Below are 20,575 nucleotides of genomic sequence, written 5' to 3'. Positions count from 1 at the left end.
TGCAGCACAGCCAAGCACACCCATGTCTTTCTGTCAGCAGGTTTGTCTAATACCTCAAGGCATTTATGGGTTAGCAGACCACGCTGTGAAACAGTTAAGTCCTTGTTTTATTCCCAGTGAGTGCCCAAATGCATCTCTCCAAAACTGGAGGAAAGAACAAATACCTATTGGTATACATCAAAATTACAGACAAGAACACATAACACAGACTACCAGAGAAAACAGACATACAAATGAGACCTGCTGACTTGAACCCAACATGAGACTTGAAGGGCAGCATGACCTAAGAAATCAGATCTGAGGGAGTCCTTACACCCGAGATGACAACTCAAGTCTGCACGTCCAGTGCTCCAGACTGGACTGTAAACACTCCATGGGCTAAGACATTAGAATGGCAGAGTGATGGATTTTTACTTATTTGTAGAATAAAACTGGAACTCTCTCAAAGACCAGCAGCACGTAGGTCTCATCTAAAAAGCCTGGCAGGTGCAGCAGCCTAGAGACATTGAGAAGTTTTATTTGTTCCAAAATAGCTTTTGGAAAAAGATAAAAAAACCAAGAGCAATTCTGCTAGAAATTTGTTTCTTCTCTTTTCCCCACTAATACTTTGGGCTTAGTTGGGGATTGAGGGAACTGGAAGAGATTTGGCAGAAAACAGAAAACGTGTTCATGATGAATACAGTTCATTTTCATGTGAGCAAAACATATCATTAACCGAAATAGCTGAACAGTCTCCACTGCACCACAACTTACATCAGGACTGCACCTCCAGTTTCCCACGAAGCACTGGTGCACAAACAGACTCCAATGCTCCCATGCAGTGTTTCTGGCAGAACGGAGTTTCAGGAATAAGTTACACATAGATATACATAACATGAGTATTAATTCATTAATGGCTACTTCAGCCACTACTCAGCTGACAGACACTTCAGTCTCTGAATTTCTCCATGTTTCTGAGATCTAAAACTCGGTGTCAAGAAATGGAATTGAAGTCTCATAAATGCCCTGTAAACTGCCTGGGACTGGCCAAAGCGGCATGTGAGTATAGACTCAAGAAAGCTCAGTAGTCTGTTCACAAGTAAATCCATGTCCAGCTCCCCAGGAAGACACTGACCCTTGAGGTGGAAAGAGCCTCAAGACATTGTCTCTTCAGCTACACAGAGGGATATACGACACCCAGTTCCTTGTGCTTGGTGCTACACCATAGCTATTGCAGAGTCCTCAGTGCTGCTGTCCTGCTCCAAGCCCACCCGGCGGATGGACTCCCTGTATTTCTGACGGCCCAGCTCAATGATGGTTTCAACCTCATCGGCAATGTCCTGGCGGCCACTCTCTTTTATGGCTGTAATCAGCTTGCTCACACAGTCAGGATCCTCTGAGTTTTGCTGAGCCCATGAGAAAAGCATGTCCAGGATCTGCTTGTCAAGGTCCTCTCTGAAGAAATGGAGAAACACAGAAGTAACCAACACACTCTCCTGACTAGCAACCCAAAGAGGCCTTACTTAAGTCCTAACCCATGACTGAAGGCCTAAAGAAGCCATCCAAGCCATCCAGACATACAAAACACTCAGTGGGCCTCCTTTTCCCCCACCTATACAGGAGCTGCAGTTCCTGCACTAAAATCTCTCTATAAAATGTTTTCCTAATGGAAATATCAAATTAAAGCATTCTGCTTTTGAAAGTAAATTCCCCACAGGAACAGTACTTTGGTCATAACTCTGATACTCTCCTACTGCTCTGGCTTTTTGGTCAGACTGCATGTCCCATGACGTACTGCAAGCTCTTTTTGAATAAAGACGATATTCACAATTAATGCCATAGACCGCTGCTCATTGTCAGAGATGGAGTCTGGCCAGGAATCCAGATCACAGAACAAAACAGGAATGTGATTCATCTGAACTACAAAACTCATCAGGTTTGTTATTTCCCAATTTTGTTTTTCAAACATGCAGCTTTGTTTTATAATGGCAAGATAATCAGTTTTCCATTAAAAAAAAAAAAGGTAATGTTTTGAGAAGAACCATTAGTTAACCCATCTTTTATCCAGTGAAACAATTCCAGTGGAAAAACTTTGAACCAACCAAGCACTAATTTATGCTATTAGATAGATAGCTAGCTATCTAGATAGCTATGGATAGATAGATAGATAGATAGATAGATAGATAGATAGATAGATAGATAGATAGAATGGATCACTGTTTGTCTCTGTGTCCTGTCTTACCTGTGATTGTATCTTATGCGCTCAATCTGCTGATAGGTCAAGCCCAGGTTCAGGCCGATGGTCTGCCAGTCAGCTCCCACGCGCCTGGCAATGCTCAGCAGGTTGGCTTGTGTCAAGTAGCCAGTCTCAGCATTGCCCAGGTTCAAGGGAGGGAACGAGAACCCATTCAGGGCACCAGGGTTCTCACCCCAGCGGGGCTTCAATCGCTGTGTCATGGAGAAGAGGGAGAGAGAATATGCTTAAGCAAATTGTTTCTGTAGAGGACAGTGTCTGGCCATTCAGTCTCCTACTAGGGAGGAAGGAAGATTTGGGGCTGAAGAGTCAGGCAGTTAAAAAGCAAGGAGCACTCAGGCTGGCAATGACCAGCAATGCCTACTGCCTCTGAAAAACATGAGATCATAGTGTTCATGGTCAGAGCTCACACTGGAAATTTCCTTTCTTGTCTTTGCAGAGCATTTTTCAATGAACCATCTCCCCAGAGCATATTTGTCTAAGTGGTAAGAAACAGTCTAGATTTGTAGCTGAGGTTGCATGTGTCAGATGTGAGATCATGGCACATGATGTGAAGGGAAGCATTCAGCCTACAAAGGTACTTAGTGTTTAAAGCTTCTCAAAAATCAATTAAATTCCATAAGCAAAAGTTGTATTTCTCACTGTAACATACAGCCTAGCCTTTAAAGCCGGATGGCTCACAACAGAATACTTACACTCAACACCTATATTCAAATCCAGCCTACCTACCTCACTCTAGACCTTTCTTTTTCTCCTGTTGCATGAGCTGTGTGACTAAGAAGTTTAGAAACAAAATAGACACTTCCCTTAATTACAGCGAGCTTCCTCCTGTTGTACATCCCTCATTCATTCAAAGGATCCACCCTCTCTGACAACCTACCCAACAAGCCTGTGGCTGACAGGCAAGATGAGCAGGACAGGTGGAGACCACTCCCAACTACTCATGTTTCTCTTTTCAGAAGAGCTCATGGAGACTGGGAAATCACCATGACATGGCTGGGCAGCCATTTCTCACAGTCATTCATTGCATCTGTTCTCATAGTAGAAGACAAAATTAGCTGAGCAGAAAGGCCATGCTCTTACCCCATCTAGATTATTGTTTCTATAGGAGACAAAGCAACTCACAGGCAGTTTGATGGGCAGAGTAACGAGCCAGAGGGAGTCTGGTCCTCTCCTCCTCCTGCTGGCCTCTTCAGGGATGTTCTCAGGAACTGCCCCTCGGTAGAAAGAGACCTTCGCAAAGAGAAAGCATGCAGTTAGGCTCAGATTCAAGCACAGTGGCCAAGCCTGTTTGCACCATGTCTTTTCTGTCTGGGAAAGAATGAATTCAGCATTTCTCACCTATCCTCAGTCCACAGATATGGCCTCCCAATTAAGTGCAACTGGGAGGAGCACTGGGGTTCTGCCATAAAGGTTGGATTTACTGCCAACACCCCAAAAGTTAATGGCAGGAATGTAACTCAGAAAGTGATGAGTTCAAGACTACTATTCTTGCTTATTCAGGGTTTAGTTGGCGATATGCAAAGCCAAGGGAAAGACGAGAGGAAAAGAGTAATTCCTGGCACTCAGAGATTGTTATGAGGAGCACTGTAAAAGCAATGATGATGATGATGATGATGAAGGAGGAGGAAACAAAGAGTCAGTGTAACTGCTCACCTGTCCTTTTACAGCTTGGTCCTTCCTGTCCACAGGGGAAGTCACATAGATTTCCTTCATGTTCTTTAAGTGGGAGTAAAAAGTAAACGAGAGACGTCCATCCACGCAGTCAGGGCGATCTGTGCAGAGAAGCAGCAAACGCTCAAGTTATGCAGAAAAATGTGCAGCTTTTCAAGCCTGACCAATGCCCATCATCCACTAGCAGCCACCATACTACTATCTACTGCTTCTACTCATCCCTGAACGAATTGTAAACGCCGACCCCCTTCCTCGCTGGGTAACACCAGAAAGCGGAAAACACGCTGTGGAAAAAGCATGTCCTACAGGTGAAAAAGGAGAATGGCCACAAGGTGGAGATCGAGTTCAGGAATGGAAAGCAAGGCCAAGCAAAACATTCAGATGGGAGTCAAGTCCATCCAACTTCCCTCCCATACTTGGTCCATTCTGTCCTTTGGAGGGTAGAATCAGCAGCAATAGCATCCTGTAATGCATAGAAATAGGTGGGTGCAGAAATAAGAATAGAGGTAAAGGGAAAAAATATAATCAGGTACAACATTCATGTATGCAATAGAAATAACTTAAGAGTCTAGCCTAAATCAGGGCAGATGGACAGACTCTGGCCTCATGGCCTCATGAACTGAAAGACCAGTGCATTTTATTATTCTTTAAAGAGTTGTGCTTAGTTTACTGCAGTGAAACTTAGCTATACGTTCAGGTTTTGCAGAAAAGGCCACATAGGAAAAGGCGGTCGACTTTGCACCTCAAGACTGCCTCTGATAAGAAAGAAAGAAGGGTCATTGTAGTAGGCGATTCACTTCTGAGAGGAACAGAGGGCCCGATATGCAGAGTTGACCCTCATCATAGGGAAGTGTGTAGTCTGCCTGGAGCCCAGATCAGGGATATCACCAAGGCGCTCCCCAACCTGGTGCACCCGACAGACTACTACCCGCTGCTGGTCTTCCAGACAGGTGAGGGGGAAGCTACTTCCCGCAGTCTGAGGGGGATGAAGAAAGACTACAGGGCCTCGGGGCGGATGGTGAAAGAGTCTGGGGCTCAAATGATTTTCTCCTCACTCCTTCCATCTTCCACTGATGATGTGGGACGGAATGGGAAGATTCAGTCCATAAACGATTGGCTTCGAGACTGGTGCTACAGGCAGGGCTTTGGATTCTTTGACAACAGCTGGTTTTATAGGGCACCAGTCTGGACAATGACAAGTGGGAAAGGTTTGTCTCACAGAGGGAAAAGGATGCTGGGGCACGAATTAGCAGGGCTCATTTGGAGAGCTTTAAACTAGATTCGAAGGGGGATGGGGTTGTAGCTCGGCTTGCCCCAGTGGGGCAGCACTCCAGAACTGATGAAGACTGGGAGGCCTCCTATAATCCTAGGGTGAAATCGGTGTGCTCAGCTCGCTCCCTGAAATGTCTGTACACCAATGCGCGCAGCATGGGAAATAAGCAGGAGGAGTTGGAAACCTGTGTTAAGTCAGGAGACTATGATCTGGTGGCAATTACAGAGACGTGGTGGGACAGCTCACATGACTGGAATATAGTCATGGAGGGCTATGTGCTTTTCAGGAAAGACAGGCCAGCCAGGCGGGGTGGTGGGGTTGCTCTTTATGTGCGGGAGGAACTACAGTGCACCGAGTTCTGTCCAGGGACAGATGATGAGCGAGTTGAGAGTCTGTGGGTGAGAATTAAGGGGCAGGCTGGCAGGGGCGATACTGTTGTGGGTGTCTGTTACAGACCACCAGATCAGGGTGAGGAAGTTGATGAGGCCTTCTACAGGCAGCTGAGAGCGGCCTCACAGTCACAGGCCGTGGTCGTCATGGGGGATTTTAACTTCCCTGATGTTTGCTGGAAGGACCACTCCGCAACCCAGCCACAGTCCAGGAGGTTCCTCCAGTGTATGGATGATAACGTCCTCCTGCAAATGGTGGATGAGCCAACCAGGAGAGGAGCGCTGCTGGATCTCATCCTCACTAACAAGGAGGGTCTGCTTGAAGCAGTAAGGGTTGAGGGCTGCCTTGGTTGCAGGGACCACGAGATGGTGGAGTTCAGGATCTTGTGTGGTAGGACCAGTAGAATAGCAAGTAGAATTGCAACCCTGGACTTTAGCAGGGCAAACTTTGGCCTTTTCAAGCAATTGCTAGGGGAAATCCCATGGGCAAGGCTGTTTGAAGGTAAAGGGGCCCAATACAGTTGGTTGGCATTCAAGGATTGCTTTTTCTGAGCTCAAGATCAGAGCATCCCGACATGTAGGAAGTTAAGGAAGAGGGCCAGGAGACCTGAGTGGCTAAATAGGGAATTGCTGGGCATGCTCAAGTGGAAGAGAAGAGTTTACAGGTCATGGAAGGAGGGGCTGGCCACTTGGGAGGAATATAAGGCCGCTGCTAGAGGATGTAGGAAGGCAGCTAGGAGGACTAAGGCCTCCTTAGAATTAAACCTGGCGAGAAGGGTCAAGGACTGCAAAAAGAGCTTTTTCAAATACATGGCAGATAAAACTAACACCAGAGGCAATGTAGGCCCACTGGTGAACGGGATAGGTGCCCTGGTGACAGAAGATACAGAGATGGCAGAGTTACTGAATGCCTTCTTTGTCTCTGTCTACTCTGCTGCAGGCAGTCCTGAAGAGCCCTGTACCCCTGAGACTTTAGATGAAGTCAGGTCAACGGAGCGGTTTGCCTTAGTCGATGAGGAATGGGTTAGAGACCAGTTGAGCAATCTGGACATCCATAAATCCATGGGTCCAGATGGGATGCACCCGCGGGTGCTGAGGGAACTGGTGGAAGTCATTGCTAGACCACTCGCCATCATCTTTACCAAGTCTTGGGAAACAGGAGAGGTGCCTGAGGACTGGAGGAAAGCAAATGTCACTCCAGTCTTCAAAAAGGGCAAGAAGGAGGACCCGGGTAACCATAGACCGGTCAGCCTCACCTCCATCCCTGGGAAAGTGATGGAACACCTTATTCTTGGTGCCATCTTAAGGCGTATCAAGGATAAGAGGGTTATGAGGGGCAGTCAACATGGCTTCACCAAGGGGAAATCATGCTTGGCCAATCTCATAGCCTTTTATGAGGAAATAACACGGTGGATGGATGATGGCAGAGTGCTGGATGTGGTCTACCTTGACTTCAGCACAGCATTTGACACAGTCTCCCACAGCATCCTCACAGCTAAATTGAGGAAGTGTGGTCTGGATGATCAGGTAGTGAGGTGGACTGTGAACTGGCTGAAGGAGAGAAGCCAGAGAGTTGTAGTCTGTGGGGCGGAGTCTAGTTGGAGGCCTGTAACTAGTGGAGTGCCTCAAGGGTCAGTACTGGGACCGGTATTATTTAATATATTCATCAATGATTTAGATGAGGGAATTGAGTGTACTATCAGCAAGTTTGCTGATGACGCTAAGCTGGGAGGAGTGGCTGACATGCCAGAAGGCTGTGCTGCCATCCAGCGAGACCTGGACAGGCTGGAGAGATGGGCAGGGAATAACTTGATGAAATATAACAAGGGAAAGTGTAGAGTCCTGCATCTGGGCAGGAACAACCCCAGGTTCCAGTATAGGTTGGGAAACGACCTGCTAGAGAGCAGTGTAGGGGAGAGGGACCTGGGGGTCCTAGTGGACGACAGGATGACCATGAGCCAACACTGTGCCCCTGTGGCCAAGAAGGCCAGTGGCATCCTGGGGTGTATTAGAAGAGGGGTGGTTAGTAGGTCGAGAGAGGTCCTCCTTCCCCTCTACTCTGCCTTGGTGAGACCGCATCTGGAATACTGTGTCCAGTTCTGGGCCCCTCAGTTCAAGAAGGACAGGGAGCTGCTGGAGAGAGTCCAGCGCAGGGCAACTAAGATGATTAAGGGAGTGGAGCATCTCCCTTATGAGGAAAGACTGAGGGAGCTGGGTCTCTATAGTTTAGAGAAGAGACTGAGGGGTGACCTTATTAGTGTATATAAATATATAAAGGGGGAGTGTCACGAGGATGGAGCCAGGCTCTACTCAGTGGCAAACAATGACAGGACAAGGGGTAACGGGTACAAACTGGAACACAAGAGGTTCCATTTAAACTTGAGAAGAAACCTCTTCTCAGTGAGGGTGACGGAACACTAGAACAGGCTGCCCAGGGAGGTTGTGGAGTCTCCTTCCCTGAAGACATTCAAAACCCGCCTGGACACATTCCTGTGTAACATTATCTAGGTGTTCCTGCTCCGGCAGGGGGATTGGACTAGATGATCTTTTGAGGTCCCTTCCAATCTCTAGCATACTGTGATACTGTGAAAATGGTTCAGTTTGCAGCTGTAACAGGCCTAGACACACTGGGGCATAAAACATCACCTCGAGTTTTGGTCCTGCTCCCTCTTCCCTTCTCTTCTAGGGCCTCCATTACAGGGAATTCTTTACTCTGGATTATTTCAGAATTACCTTCTCAAAAAAAGATAAATCTTAAAGTCTCTCAGAAATGGGCGACATTTAATTGGATCACTATGTGTGTTCCATTGTGGTGTCTAAGATGCCAGGAAAAGGGCAAAGCTGGCTGCAGAAGTGGATCTGTCATAAAATAAACACACTTGGCTATTGCCCTCTGCAGGCTACAACATGAGAGGAAATGAAAGTCTGCAAATGGCACTTTCATAGAGAAAAGTAGACACAAAAGCTAGCTGACTAGAGAATATGACAAGTTCAGTGTTTATGGGCTGGCTGCTGTGAGCTGTGGGCAAGCTGGAGACAGAGAGGAATGCTATGGGAGAAAGGAGTACAGCCCCCAACAGAAGCACACACAAAAGGCAGGAGCAGAAAGAAGCCCACTAGTACCATACCCATATCAATGCTGATGCCTCCCTCAAAAGCTGCAAAAAACTGCTCTCCCTCAAACATCTCCACCATGTCGGATGGCTCAGGTCCTCGATAGCGATCCTGCAGCTTCTTCAGCACTGGGTCAACCTGACAAGGATGACAACACAGGACCCTGTGTATGATCTGAGGCATGTCTGTCCAGTTTGCATGGGAGGAAATCACTGTGTGCCATGCACAGCTACGTAGAATGAACTTTCCTTCTTCTCCCAGATCCCAGTGACCCGGTATCGCGCTATCAACACATCGTGGTGACAGCATACCCCAGCCATGACCCTGGGGCAGTGAACAGGACCCACTGCTGCCCTTACATCCTACAAAGGGAAGCCCAAGAAGCTCAGAAGCAAGGCAATGCAACCTAGACCAGACCTTGTGCTTGGGGACACACTGTAGCAGGACTTGCTCGGGGTCCTTCTTCCTCTGCAGAGCAATGAAGTTAACCTGGTACATACGCAGACGCTCATAGACTTTCTTGGCAATGCCTCCAATGTAGGTCTTGGTGGTGTACCACAGCCAATACCTGGCAGAGAAGGAATTAAAAAAAGGAGGGATCCTGCCTAGGAAGAGAATCCAGTGTCACACCTATGAGACTGTAAAGAATGACGGGTAGAGACAAAGAGCTAAGCTAGGCCTGACTTGCAAAGGGAAAAGGGAACAGGTAGGGTAAATAGCATGAACTATGAATTAGAAGTCACGGTATGGAAAAAGCAAGACTGACGAAAATCCCATCTTTTCCTCGGGACTAGTCCTACACTTACCAGGAGAAGTGGGTGACTTCAAACACTGCATAAATATGGGTAAATTCCAGTACCATCTGACTGCTAATGTCATCCCAGGTTTGGCCCTCCAGGTCACCATGAAGAAGATGCAGCCTTGACTGATCCAAATTTATGCCTAAAGACAATGACAACTGAGAGACAGATGCAGCAGAAGCCTTTATTCATGGCTTTACAAACCCAGCCACACTTTTGGGTGACTCACTTTGTAAAAGCACCAAATTAAGGCTCGTGGCCTTCTCTTCAGCCATTCAGGGCTGAACTTTGGTCAAAGAAGAGCAGCAATAAAAGGATAAGGTTACTCCAATGCTTCCAAGATATTCTGGCAGAATATGCAGACTTGAACTGACAGTGTGCTGATTTCCACCAACAGATTCATTAGATAATCCGCATCACCAATATCTAGGGCTATTAAGTTTTCTCTTTCTAAACACTCATTTGACAGACTTTTCAATGCTGATGCGCTTCAGACATAAATACTAGGTAGTGTTACAATCAAGGCCAACCTGTACCCAGAAAAATTTTACATCTTCACAGGAGAGCCAGGAAAGGTCAAATAAAATAGGATTTAGGAGACACAGGGTATTCAGCATGCAAAAAGAGGAATCCCTGGGAAGGGAATGTGTCTGTTTGCTGTTTATAGCAGTATTCAGAGTGGAAAATACACTTTCAACAGCAGTGGCTTGGCAACTGATTCATGAGCAAGAAAGTAAGAGAGAAGGCAGACCCCTGAAGGCAACACCTTCATCACCTTCAAGCTATTCCCAACCATGAATCAAAGCCCTTTAACAAAGCATCTCCTCTGTTGGCAGGAATGCCTCTTCAATGTATCATATCAAACCCAGCAGTCTAAATACACTTGCAGTTCAGCAGAGCAATCCATATGCCAATCCATTCTCCCAGCCTGTGCTGGTGGTCTGTGAAGCCCAGTGCTGATCTTCTGGATCTGAACTACCTTCGGCTGCCACCACCCTGCACCACCACTCACTCAGCAGACACACCTCGCTGTTCTCACAGGAAAAGCGGCAAGCCTTATTATTAACAGGACAGGCAAACAAAATTCCCAGTTTGCCACCCACGGTTTTCCACATGCGGCACTTCTCTTTGCCAATTTTGGGAATAAACTGACCTGTGACCCCTGGTGGGAGGGGCAGCTGAATTCTTACTGGCCTGAGAAAGTCCACCAGGGAGTCCTGGGAGAGGCAGAGCAGGGGACTGGCTCTGCACCCTGCATCACCTGTGATTTCCTCTAGCTCTCCTGCAGACACTGGCAGCACCTGGATGTGGAAGACAGCACACTGAGCTGAGCAGGCTGGCACCCAAATTTCCACATCACTTACCCAGGTCCCCATTACCCAGATTGCAAATGCTGCTCTTGGCTCAGGGTGCAGTGAAAAATGGAAATACAGTGAACTCTGGCTGAAGTCTGCTCTGGTGTCAACCAGGCAAGCTGGGACAGATCAAGGAACTACAGTAGCATTTAGCACTATCTAGCAACTCTACGGAAGTTTGCTTTAGTGGGGTAGCTTTAGAATTAGACCCACATGAATAACCCCCCACCCCAGTCTCATTCATTAAGCTGTTCTTCCACTCACAGTATGTTTTGCAAGAGAAGAATAGGCAATATATCCTTGTGTTTCCTTCACAGCAGCTACATGCTTATCTGCCAAAGATCCCTTTCCCACACATGGCAGCTTGGAGCACAGCCCATTTTGCAGGCAAGGAAGCTAAAGCAGAAGGTGATCTGAGATGGGTCAGCCCATGTCAGACACAAATTACCCTAGGGCAGACATCTCACCTTCAGCCCTGCTACTTTGCATAGGATAACACCTGCACTAGAGCTTACCAAAGTTTGGTTTTTAAAGTGTGCATACCTGCATCTTGACAGTGCGAGTTTGTTCAGTGACTCCAGGAGGAAAGGTCACTTTGATGTTTGGATCCACACTAGAAAAGAGCAGTGTCCCCTCTGTTGGCACTTTGCATTCATTTTGCACAAGTCGAGATATAACGAGGAACCAGGAGAAGTGAAGGACACTGCAGTGAGCCACATGCTTCTGTAACAGAAGACAGGGAAGAAAAGAAAACATATAGACATATGAAATAATACAATAAAGGTAAGAAAATAAGTGCCAGTAGCAGCTGAGCAGATGAAAGCACTAGAACAGGGATGATGCATGGTGGAGTGCAAATCATCGTCTTCAGGAAACACACCTCCATGAGAGGAATCCTGGAGCTAAAATCCACATTTTACAGCAGCTGGTCAAAACACAGCTCGTGAGATGTTTCAAACGGGCTCACTCATGGCTGGGCAAAACCAAAGAGGGGAACAGAAACATGTGTGTCACTGGCTGTTCCAAATTGCTTACCTTTGATTTACTCTTCTGCTCCACTCTTGTTCTCAAATCACTCCAGCTCTGCCCACTGAAGGTCCGCACTACCACCTCACGCTGGTGAAGGGTTTGAGGGGAGGCATATGGCATCGAGATCTGCACCTCCTGGCAAAAAAGCATTCCTGTGAGACACCAGGAGAAAAGGATAAAACCAAGCCTAGCTCTGCTGTGTGGCTTCCTGTGCAGATGAAAAGGTGGAGGACAAAGCACGTCCTGTATGCAGGGAGTGAAGAAGGAGATAGGAACCTGCTCTGACCTGCAGCTGCCAGGGAGGTGACATGAGAGATCAGGCCCACTATGTAGTGTGATGGGAGGAAAAGTTCTGTAGCCTGTGGACAGTAAGGGCAAAGCAACTTTTGCAGTGAGTTGTTGTCAGCCATGATGGAGCTGGTGGTATAAGTGCTCACCAGCTTGAATGAAAACCACACAATCAGACTTTTAGAGAAGGATGTGAACTGTTCTCCTTGCAGGCTGAGATCAAATGCTGGAAAAGCACTTATCTTCTGGCACAGGAGGTGAGTGAGGAAGATTATAGCTCAGCTCAAGCAGGAACAGTGGGGAAGGCAAAGGAGTCAGACCAGCACAGTGCCAGAGAAGCTGGCTGTGTCATTTCTGAGTTTTTGCAGTGGGGCTTCTTTGAAAGGCAGTCCTGCAGCTACTTAAAAGCAGTAGTGATGGGAACAGTGCTCTCAAAAAGTCCCAAAACACTCTCTCAGAAGATTCTCCCAAGCTACTGCAGAGGCAAATTGATCAGGAGGAGGCCTGGATGCATCCTCACCTGCTGGAATTTGACCCCATGAGGCTGCAGCTCCAGGACTCTACTCAGCAGGACATCATGGTGTCGCAGCCTTACATACTGAGGGTCCGGTGAGAGAGTTCGGAAGTAGATCTGCAGAGGGTCAGAGGCAGCCCCCGGTGGAAAGTAGAAATGGATGCCACAGGCCAGGACCACTTTGCAGCCTTCAGGGGTGACAGTAAAGCTTCCAGAAAAAAATGCATGAATGTATGCAATGACTTCAGCCCTCCAAAAATCAACACAAGAATCTCAAGCCTTTTATTTGACTGGCCTACTGAGGCCACAAGCTACTACATGTACGTGCAATACCCACCATGCACCAATCACGTCTGGGCTGTTGTTACATGACTGTTATAAAAGTTCTTGGTAGCACAGTCTTACCTGTCCTCTCCTGATGCAAGGAAGAGTCTTCGTAGTCTTCCAGCACTGGATTCATCTGCGGCAATAAGAAGGTTTGGGTAGAGGGAGGACACAGATGTTACTTAGATCAGGGTAGACAAGAAAGGTTTAACTTGTATTTAAGAGTTAAGCTTTGGCTTAACTCTAACCTGACAGAAGTAATTAAAGGAACCCTGTTCACACTGCAGCGGGCTTCAGATCAAGCAGCAGGATATGAACAGGCCTAAGGATTCCAAGACACACTGGAAATGCTGACTCTCCCCCAGGAAAACTCAGAACCCAGAAGCTGGGGGAATTAGAAAATATTTCAATCCACCACCCCTGCAGCTCTCAGGGCAATGTTTGATTGGGAATCTGTGAATATGAGCACCATTAGGAAACCCTGCCCAGATTCCTGCTCATTCATTACCTGCATCTTGGACAAGGAGCTGCTCCTCTGCAGCCTTGGAAAGCAGGAGGTAACTACACAGCAGGATGACCTCTTATTGCTCTCTGTGCTTCTAGCATGAGCCACCACCTTAGGGCCATGCAGCAAGTCCAAGAACTGGTGCTTGCCTTCTCTAAAAGGGCTGGACCCCTTTAAGGGCCTCCCCTGATCCACCTCCTGTGAATCCCATTTTCACTTCCACTGTAAAAACATTCCGAGCAAGACTAATTCCAGGGACCACTGAGCCTTCTGGCTAGGCTTGGGCTAGTAAAAAGAGAACTAGTATCGTCTGTATCCTTACAACCTAATTATTATTCCAGACAAATAAATACTGATCTGATTCCCCCCTGCTTGTGTTCTCTAATCCAAACCCATCTACACCATGCTGGGCTGACTGAGGGAACAGCTGGTCAGAACCCAGAGCAACAGAAGCCTTGCAATTACCAGCCTGTGGGGATGGCTCAGTTTCTCCTAAGGGATTGCCTCGGAGGCGCACGAATGGCAAGGTCTGGATCTCAGGTGGGACAGCACTGAGGCAATTATTCTGCAGATCAAGTCTGGACAAGTTGGGCAGGCTGGCAAGTGAGGCAGGGACAGTCACCAGGAGATTGCTGTGGAGATGCAGCTGCCGCAGACACTTCAAATTGGCTGCAGGTTAGAACAAGAAGTGACCCCCATCCATGCTGCTAATTGCATTGCACATAAGTTCTAACACCCTCCACCCCTATTCTCCTCATGACATGTACACAGACACACAATAAAAACCAAGCACACGAGCCCAAACATCTCTTTAGCTCACAAAATAAAGGGGTGCAGGGAATTAGCTAAGAGGCAAGGCAGGCTCCTCCATCCTCTGCTTTTCAAGTATTGATGTGAGATGCTTCCGTAACAGCACCAATGACAACCCCAGGCACAGAGTAATACAGGACCCAAGAGCCACGAAGCTGGGCAGCAGAAACCAGAGCCCGGTTCTGTGGACTGGTCCACACTCGACAGCATGATTTCAAGCCCAAATTTGCATCCCATGAAACTCCAGCTCTTCTGTTTCCAGACTTGTGTGCTACCCAAAACCAGCCTGGCCAGATCCTCAGTTACTGTAAATTGTATTGAAATCTTACCAGTCTTGCTGATGCATAGAAGCAGAAAGCATGGTCCAGAGGGATTTAATGCTCAAAGGGACTGACTGAGCCAAGCGTGCTTCTTCTGGATATCCTTCCCATTTGGCTCTAACGTAACAGATGTTTTGTGCTAACAACTCTGGGGACAGAGACCAAGGGCCTCAGGGGTCCCAGACTGTATCAAAAGCTAGGCAAGCCCATGTCCTTCTTTTCCCCTAGAAAATACATACCTAAGGAGTCTGGGATGCTTGATAAGCAATTCCCAGAAAGATCTAGCTCTGTGCAGTTATGCAGATTCCCCACTTCTTCAGGGATGAATTCCAAAGCATTTTCAGAGAGATCCAGGTCCTGCAGCACTGCTAGGTCCCCAATGCTCCGAGGTAAGTCCTTCAGCTGATTTTTCATAGCAGAGAAGAAAGTCAGCTTGCTCAGACAGCCAAAGTCCTCAGGGAGTGCCACAAGTCTGTTGTGGCTCACCAGGAGCACACGAAGGCTGGAGAGATGAAGGATGCAGCTGGGCAAGGTGGACAGGCTGTTGAAAGTGAGATCCAGGTGGGTGAGACACCTCAGGTTCCCCATGTCTGCTGGTAAGCTTGTCAGAGAGCCATGCTGACATGAACCAAACTCATCCCTGGCATGGCCACCTGGGTGTGGAGGGAAGTGGAGGAAGAGGTCAATATGCTACAGGGATACCTCAACAGCCTCACGTGAGACTCCTTAGCACGCAGACATAGAAAATGCGGAGCTACTGATCCCAGTGAGCAGCACTGATTACAAAGTACTCATACAGAAATCGGGCTTCTGCCCCTTGCCTCTGTTTCCTGATCAGTGAAAGGGGTATAATGGTGAAGACCTGTTATGAAATCAAGAGACGCCACAGTCAACAAGTAGAGCTCTGCTAAACACATCTGGAGCCGAAGCTCAGAAAGAGCAAGGCCACTCCACACATCTACCACCCCTCAGCAGGGCAACTCATTCCTCCAAGCCTCCTACTCACCTTCCCCACCTGCATCAGTGCCCTCCATCCCTCCCCAATACTGTTGAGCGACAAACAGCCCTGAGGACTGAGAGCTGCCCTTGCAAGACTGGAGACATGAGGAAAGCAGTGAAAATGTGGGGGAAAAAAACCAGGTAATTCAGTATTGCATAGGCCAGACAGGGCCGAGAGGAAAGGACATAAGTTCCCACCCCAGCCTGTGACACTCAGGCTGGAGAAGGGCTGCAGCCATGGAAAATAAGTCAAGTGAACAAAAGGAAAATTTCCAAAACATTCCACTTCATCATACCTCCTCCGTTGCTGTCTATCTGTATACACATACAGCAGAGGGCACCAAACATTTTTTATGCTGCATCACGGTAAAAATTGAGAACAACATCAAGCTAACGGGCACATTGCACTTTGTACATAAGGAAATCTTAGCAAACTATTTTATTGCCCTTCAGGATGCTCAGGGTGTGTGTACATGTCACAAAGCAAGCCTGATAAAAGGTACTGCTGTTACGCTCACCTTACTAAAAGGGGAAAGACAAATGAAATCATTAACATGAAAAATCTGTGGCAGATACAGAAACAAACCTCAATCTTTTCAGTCTTCACATAGAACCCTAAAATCTGGCCACAAATTCCCTGCTTTTCTCTCATTTTTATTTTTTTCTTTTTAAAATTCCACCTCCCAAAGAGCAAATGATTCAGTCTGGTACAGAAATTATACCACTTGTATTGAGATCCTTCTATAATAAAGAGATGAGAAAGTCAAAGAATGATCTAATATTTATAGTTATTACACCTCACCAAATTATGTGTACACCCTGAGTCATACTTTTGATAAAATGTTGAGCAGCCTTTTTTGGTCTGTCTTGAACTCTGTTAAACCTACATCCACTGAGACTAAGCAACGATTAAGCTAGGATTGATTCAGATGTTCAGATGGAAATGCAGCAAAGACAGCTCGTTATACTCCCAAAATTAAAGAGAGGCTGAACATTTACCAAAACATCCAACACCTTTCAATGCCCCTCTCCTTGCATAACTGTGCAAAAAATGCTCTTCTAGAGGATGACTTAAGAAAATGTTGCAGCATCAACCCAACCAGACTCCAAAACCAGCTTCCCAGGCAGCTGTAGAAACAAAGGAAGGAAATAAGAATCTAGAAGCTGTACCTTGTTGAAATCTGCACACAAATCTGGGCAAGGCTAAGAGCCAAAACTGTAGTAAGGGGCACTAGAACAAAACAATTCCAAGGGCAGTTTGTCCTGTAGATGTGCAGAGGAGGTTTAAAATAAGAAAAAGCTGAGCCTAGAAAAGTTGGATGGAATTTACCTTTAATCACCAGGGATTTCAGGTGCTTCAGATGAGGGAGGATGTCTAGTGTGGTGCCAAGGAGACGATCATTGCTGCTGAGTCGGAGGAACTCCACCTGGAGCACCTCTCCCTGTCGCCCCTCAAACAGCTGGAGGAACCTGCTGCAGCCGTCAAGATATACATCCAGGTTCAGCTTGTTGTCTGCAAGGCAGGAGGCAGCAAGTGCAGGAGCTCCCAAAGCCCCCTCCCTGCACTCGTCTCTGAGCCCCAGCAGCTCTGCCATCTTCTGCAGCTGGTTCACAGGGTCCGGACATGCTCTGACTTGCCAGGCAGGCAGGCACCAGCGGCACCACAATGCAGCTGGGACAAGGAGGAGGAGGAAAGATGGTTCTGAAAGGAACATAAGTGCAAAATGAAGGCCTCCTGCCCCAATCCAGGGCAGCTGAAAACAGCTGATAATTACAGCAAGAGGAGAGGAAGGATTATACACACATTATTGAAAGCTTTGTGGGCACAGAAATGCAGGGTGACAGATGCCACAGAGGTTTCTCCTCCAAGGAGAAACTCTATGAACTCTCCTACCCAGTATCTCAGCAGGGAATGGAGCCGTTACCCACCATCAAAATAAATAGCAATATTAACCTTAAAAGATATAAATGTAAATGCCTATGCCTTATGCAGATTTCAAAGTGCATCAGTGGGAATCTTTATAAGTGTAGGGGGGAAACAGGGACAGGGAGAGCTGAGCCAAGAGGAGAGCCCAGAGGCTGCTCACAGGCTGTGACGGGTCCTCACTGAACCCGGTTGTGAAACTGGGTGCCAATGGGATAAAAGTGAGCATAGATGAAACGGGCAAAGGGCAGCAGAGCAAATATGGCAGGGCCAAGGAGGGGGTTAGAAAAGGCATATCAGTGGCACAGGAGCACTGGACTGTCAGTGGGACTGGGGCTCTTGCAGATTTGCCTCCACAGGGATACTCTAATGCAGCAAACGGGGCACAACACCATGGCAGGCTAGTTACCAGCTAGTCTTTGTTTCCTCTTCTCACAGCACCCTCCAGGTATAAAGAGAAAGGGGAAAAATAGATAACACATAGTGCATGCTAAGAAGGATTTGAACCTTAAGGAGCAGAAGTATGGAATTTGAATAAAGTAATTATTCCTCTGCCTTCTTAGTGTAAAGAAGCTTTCATCCACCTTGGACTTTCAAAATCAGCCAGTACCATCACAGTACACTGTAATGCAAAGATACGCAGAGGCACCACACTTGTTTTTATACCAGTACTCACAAACTTCCAAGTCCACTGATCTTCACACCTCCTTCATCTTTTGCAGCTCCTCCTGAGCTTGGCAATTAAACTAGCTAATGGTGTGAATATCAGGAGGTCTTGTTAAAGAACTTTGGATCAAATATGCAAATAGCAGTTTCTTTTGAGTGAGTGATTCAGAACTACAAAAACTTCTAATGGCTTTACCATCCAAGGCCAGCAGAAGCAAGCTAATGTCCCTGCAAAACCCTGAGGAGCAGGGCTTTCTACTGGGAACCTGTGGGACATGGCTGCACTGATGCTCCCAGGGCACTTGCCTGGGGGGAGGCATTTCACCTGATTCCCTGAAAGAGCAGAAACCTTATGGACACATAAGGACAGGAAGCACAGCTAAATGGAAACTACTGCTTCAGTAAAAAGCTAAGTATTTCTTACAAAAAGGCTGTACACAACACATACACAGTGATCTTACAGATATGGGTAAGCAAACAGACCATCTGATATAGCTTTGTAAAGCCACTGATGGTGAAGGAACCAGACAGTTCTGGTCTGCTCAACTGGCCAAGCTGGAGAGGCCCAGAGTCCACCAATGCAGCCTTAGGCATGCGGACGGGACACGGGCAGTCACCCTTGTGCACATACACACACACACACGTGCACACGCTCCAACACGCACTCACCCCGACTGTCCTCACCTGCCCCCGTTACCCCGCACCCCGCCGGGCCCCTGAGCCGAGGCTCAGCCCCGGGGACCCCCGGCAGGAGCTACAGCAGAGCTGCCAGTCACACGCCCTGTGCCCCGCGGAGCACGGCCACGCTTGTCTCACCCCTCCGCACCCGGTCCCTGGCACACAAACCCTGAGTCCCGGCAGCCCGGCCGTGCTCGGTTTGGCTCGGCCCGGCTCAGCCCGGGCACTTCCTGCAAAGTTTGCCGTTGGTCCGCGCTGCCGGGGCGGGACGAGCCGGAGGAGGTGCCGGATGCAGCGGGACAAGGGGCAGGCGGCTCTGGGGAGCCAGGCACTGGCGTCCCGCTGTCACAGAATGTCACAAAATGAGATGTCTCCAACCCGCCATGGCCTTGGTACCCCGGCTGGTCCCGGTGCAGACCCCCCGGGCTCAGGCATGAGTTCAGCCTGCAGGAACGTGGGCCACGGGCAGCTCGTGGTGGTGTGCTTCAATTTTCCTGCACTTGAACAACGATGTTTCCGATAAGCCAGTGTCTGCCAAAGGCAATACGTTGTGCAGGTCACATCTGGCATCTCTTCCTATAGACTGCTGTCATTGTCCTTGGAAGTCCTGAGCTTTTTGCTTCACAAGTTCTCCCTTCAAACAGAGCATTATTTGTTGTCAGCTATGATTAGAGGTGTCTGTTCTACTTGTGTTTCTCTTAACTGTGTTGTATTTATCTTATCAAACATTTCCTTCTTGTAAGGAAGAAACAACCCAAGTTCTTCCTGAGTTACATCCATGACTGTCTGTGATTATTTCCCAATTTTTTCTTCTTGCTTTAAGTTCATTTCCCACTTTTATTTGTTACCACCTTGGATAAGAGGCAGGATAGCAGGAGCAGGGGCTGTAAGATGCACACCACTGTGTGCTCTTGGCCTGCCCAGAGCCACGAGGCTCTGCCACTGCTAATCTGCTGCCCTGTGCACTCCGATGGGTGTCTGACTCCAGCCTTGGAGTGATGGACAGCGTTTGGTCTAACACTGCATCCTGGTGAGGCCCTGCAGCATTTGCGTTGCTCTCCATTTCACTGAGAGGAGCAAAGCCCCTTTTCCATAGCAGCGAGTTTCCAGCTGGTGCCTCAGTGCTATGGCACAGTGATCCCCTGGGAAAAGCACCTCTTGCTCAAAGCTGAACACAAGCTGCAGTGCCCTGAGGGAAATTGCTCTTCCCATGGGGAGAAGACAGTAACTGCTGAAAACTGTTTCTCTGAAGCACCTACTTTTATAACTCTGAAGTATAGAACTGGGAGCGTGCTTGTCTTCTGGAGGCACTAGAGAGCACTCTCACCCACACCTGAGCTTTCTGTGCAGCCTACAGGGCCGCAAGGCAGGGACAGCCAAAGCCTCCTCAGAGCCCTATTGCTGCAGCACTTCTGGTTTATTTGGGTCCAGTGGATTTTGGCACTTATATTAACTTTACACTTTCATTCATTTCCCTAATCCAGAAAGAAATAACTCCTGTCATTGCCCCTCTATCCTGCTCTGGTGAGACCCCCCATGGAGTACTGCATCCTCAGTACACTGAAGAGCAAGCTGCACTAGACGACCTCTGGAGGTCCCTTCCAACCCAAACTGTTCTACGATTAGCTATGACGGCACACAGACACTACTACTGAAGGGATGTGCTTTACACAGTGAAGT

At 47.8% G+C, this 20,575-nt stretch overlaps 1 protein-coding gene across 6 annotated transcripts; it reads right to left on the bottom strand.

Moving 5' to 3' along the window:
- Positions 1-497: 497 nt before the first annotated feature.
- PIDD1 (p53-induced death domain protein 1) lies at positions 498-19,337 on the bottom strand. 6 transcript variants are annotated; one of them, XM_061463160.1, is made up of 16 exons: positions 19,044-19,337; positions 16,958-17,329; positions 14,868-15,281; positions 13,964-14,167; positions 13,075-13,129; positions 12,676-12,877; positions 11,874-12,002; positions 11,382-11,561; positions 10,637-10,784; positions 9,490-9,625; positions 9,101-9,251; positions 8,698-8,821; positions 3,890-4,008; positions 3,359-3,466; positions 2,222-2,427; positions 498-1,434 (listed from the first exon to the last, which is right to left on the bottom strand). In XM_061463160.1, exons 2-16 carry the CDS (start codon positions 17,220-17,222, stop codon positions 1,197-1,199), a joined length of 2,679 nt encoding a protein of 892 aa, XP_061319144.1. In that variant the 5' UTR covers positions 17,223-17,329; positions 19,044-19,337; the 3' UTR covers positions 498-1,196. The 6 variants fall into 6 exon arrangements, with proteins under 6 accessions (XP_061319144.1, XP_061319143.1, XP_061319141.1 ...); XM_061463159.1 differs by having other exon boundaries at positions 19,064-19,179; XM_061463157.1 differs by having other exon boundaries at positions 19,034-19,157.
- Positions 19,338-20,575: the final 1,238 nt, after the last annotated feature.

The sequence above is a fragment of the Pezoporus flaviventris genome, unplaced genomic scaffold, assembly GCF_033815535.1.
Source record: "Pezoporus flaviventris isolate CSIRO_AGI_PZ_B2104156 unplaced genomic scaffold, CSIRO_AGI_Pfla_v1 ptg000036l, whole genome shotgun sequence".
Lineage (NCBI taxonomy): Eukaryota > Metazoa > Chordata > Aves > Psittaciformes > Psittacidae > Pezoporus > Pezoporus flaviventris.
Note: the sequence above shows the minus strand (reverse complement) of the source record. Positions and strands in the feature narration are given on the sequence as shown.

Excerpts from the sequence above, each read along its gene's own strand:
- PIDD1 (XM_061463156.1), bottom strand. The coding sequence starts at position 18,033 with ATGTGTTATCTATTTTTCCCCTTTCTCTTTATACCTGGAGGGTGCTGT. Across the intron at positions 12,003-12,675 it reads ATGGGGTCAAATTCCAGCAG|GAGGTGCAGATCTCGATGCC; the intron begins GTGAGGATGCAT and ends CTTTTTTGCCAG. Across the intron at positions 1,435-2,221 it reads CGCATAAGATACAATCACAG|AGAGGACCTTGACAAGCAGA; the intron begins GTAAGACAGGAC and ends CCATTTCTTCAG.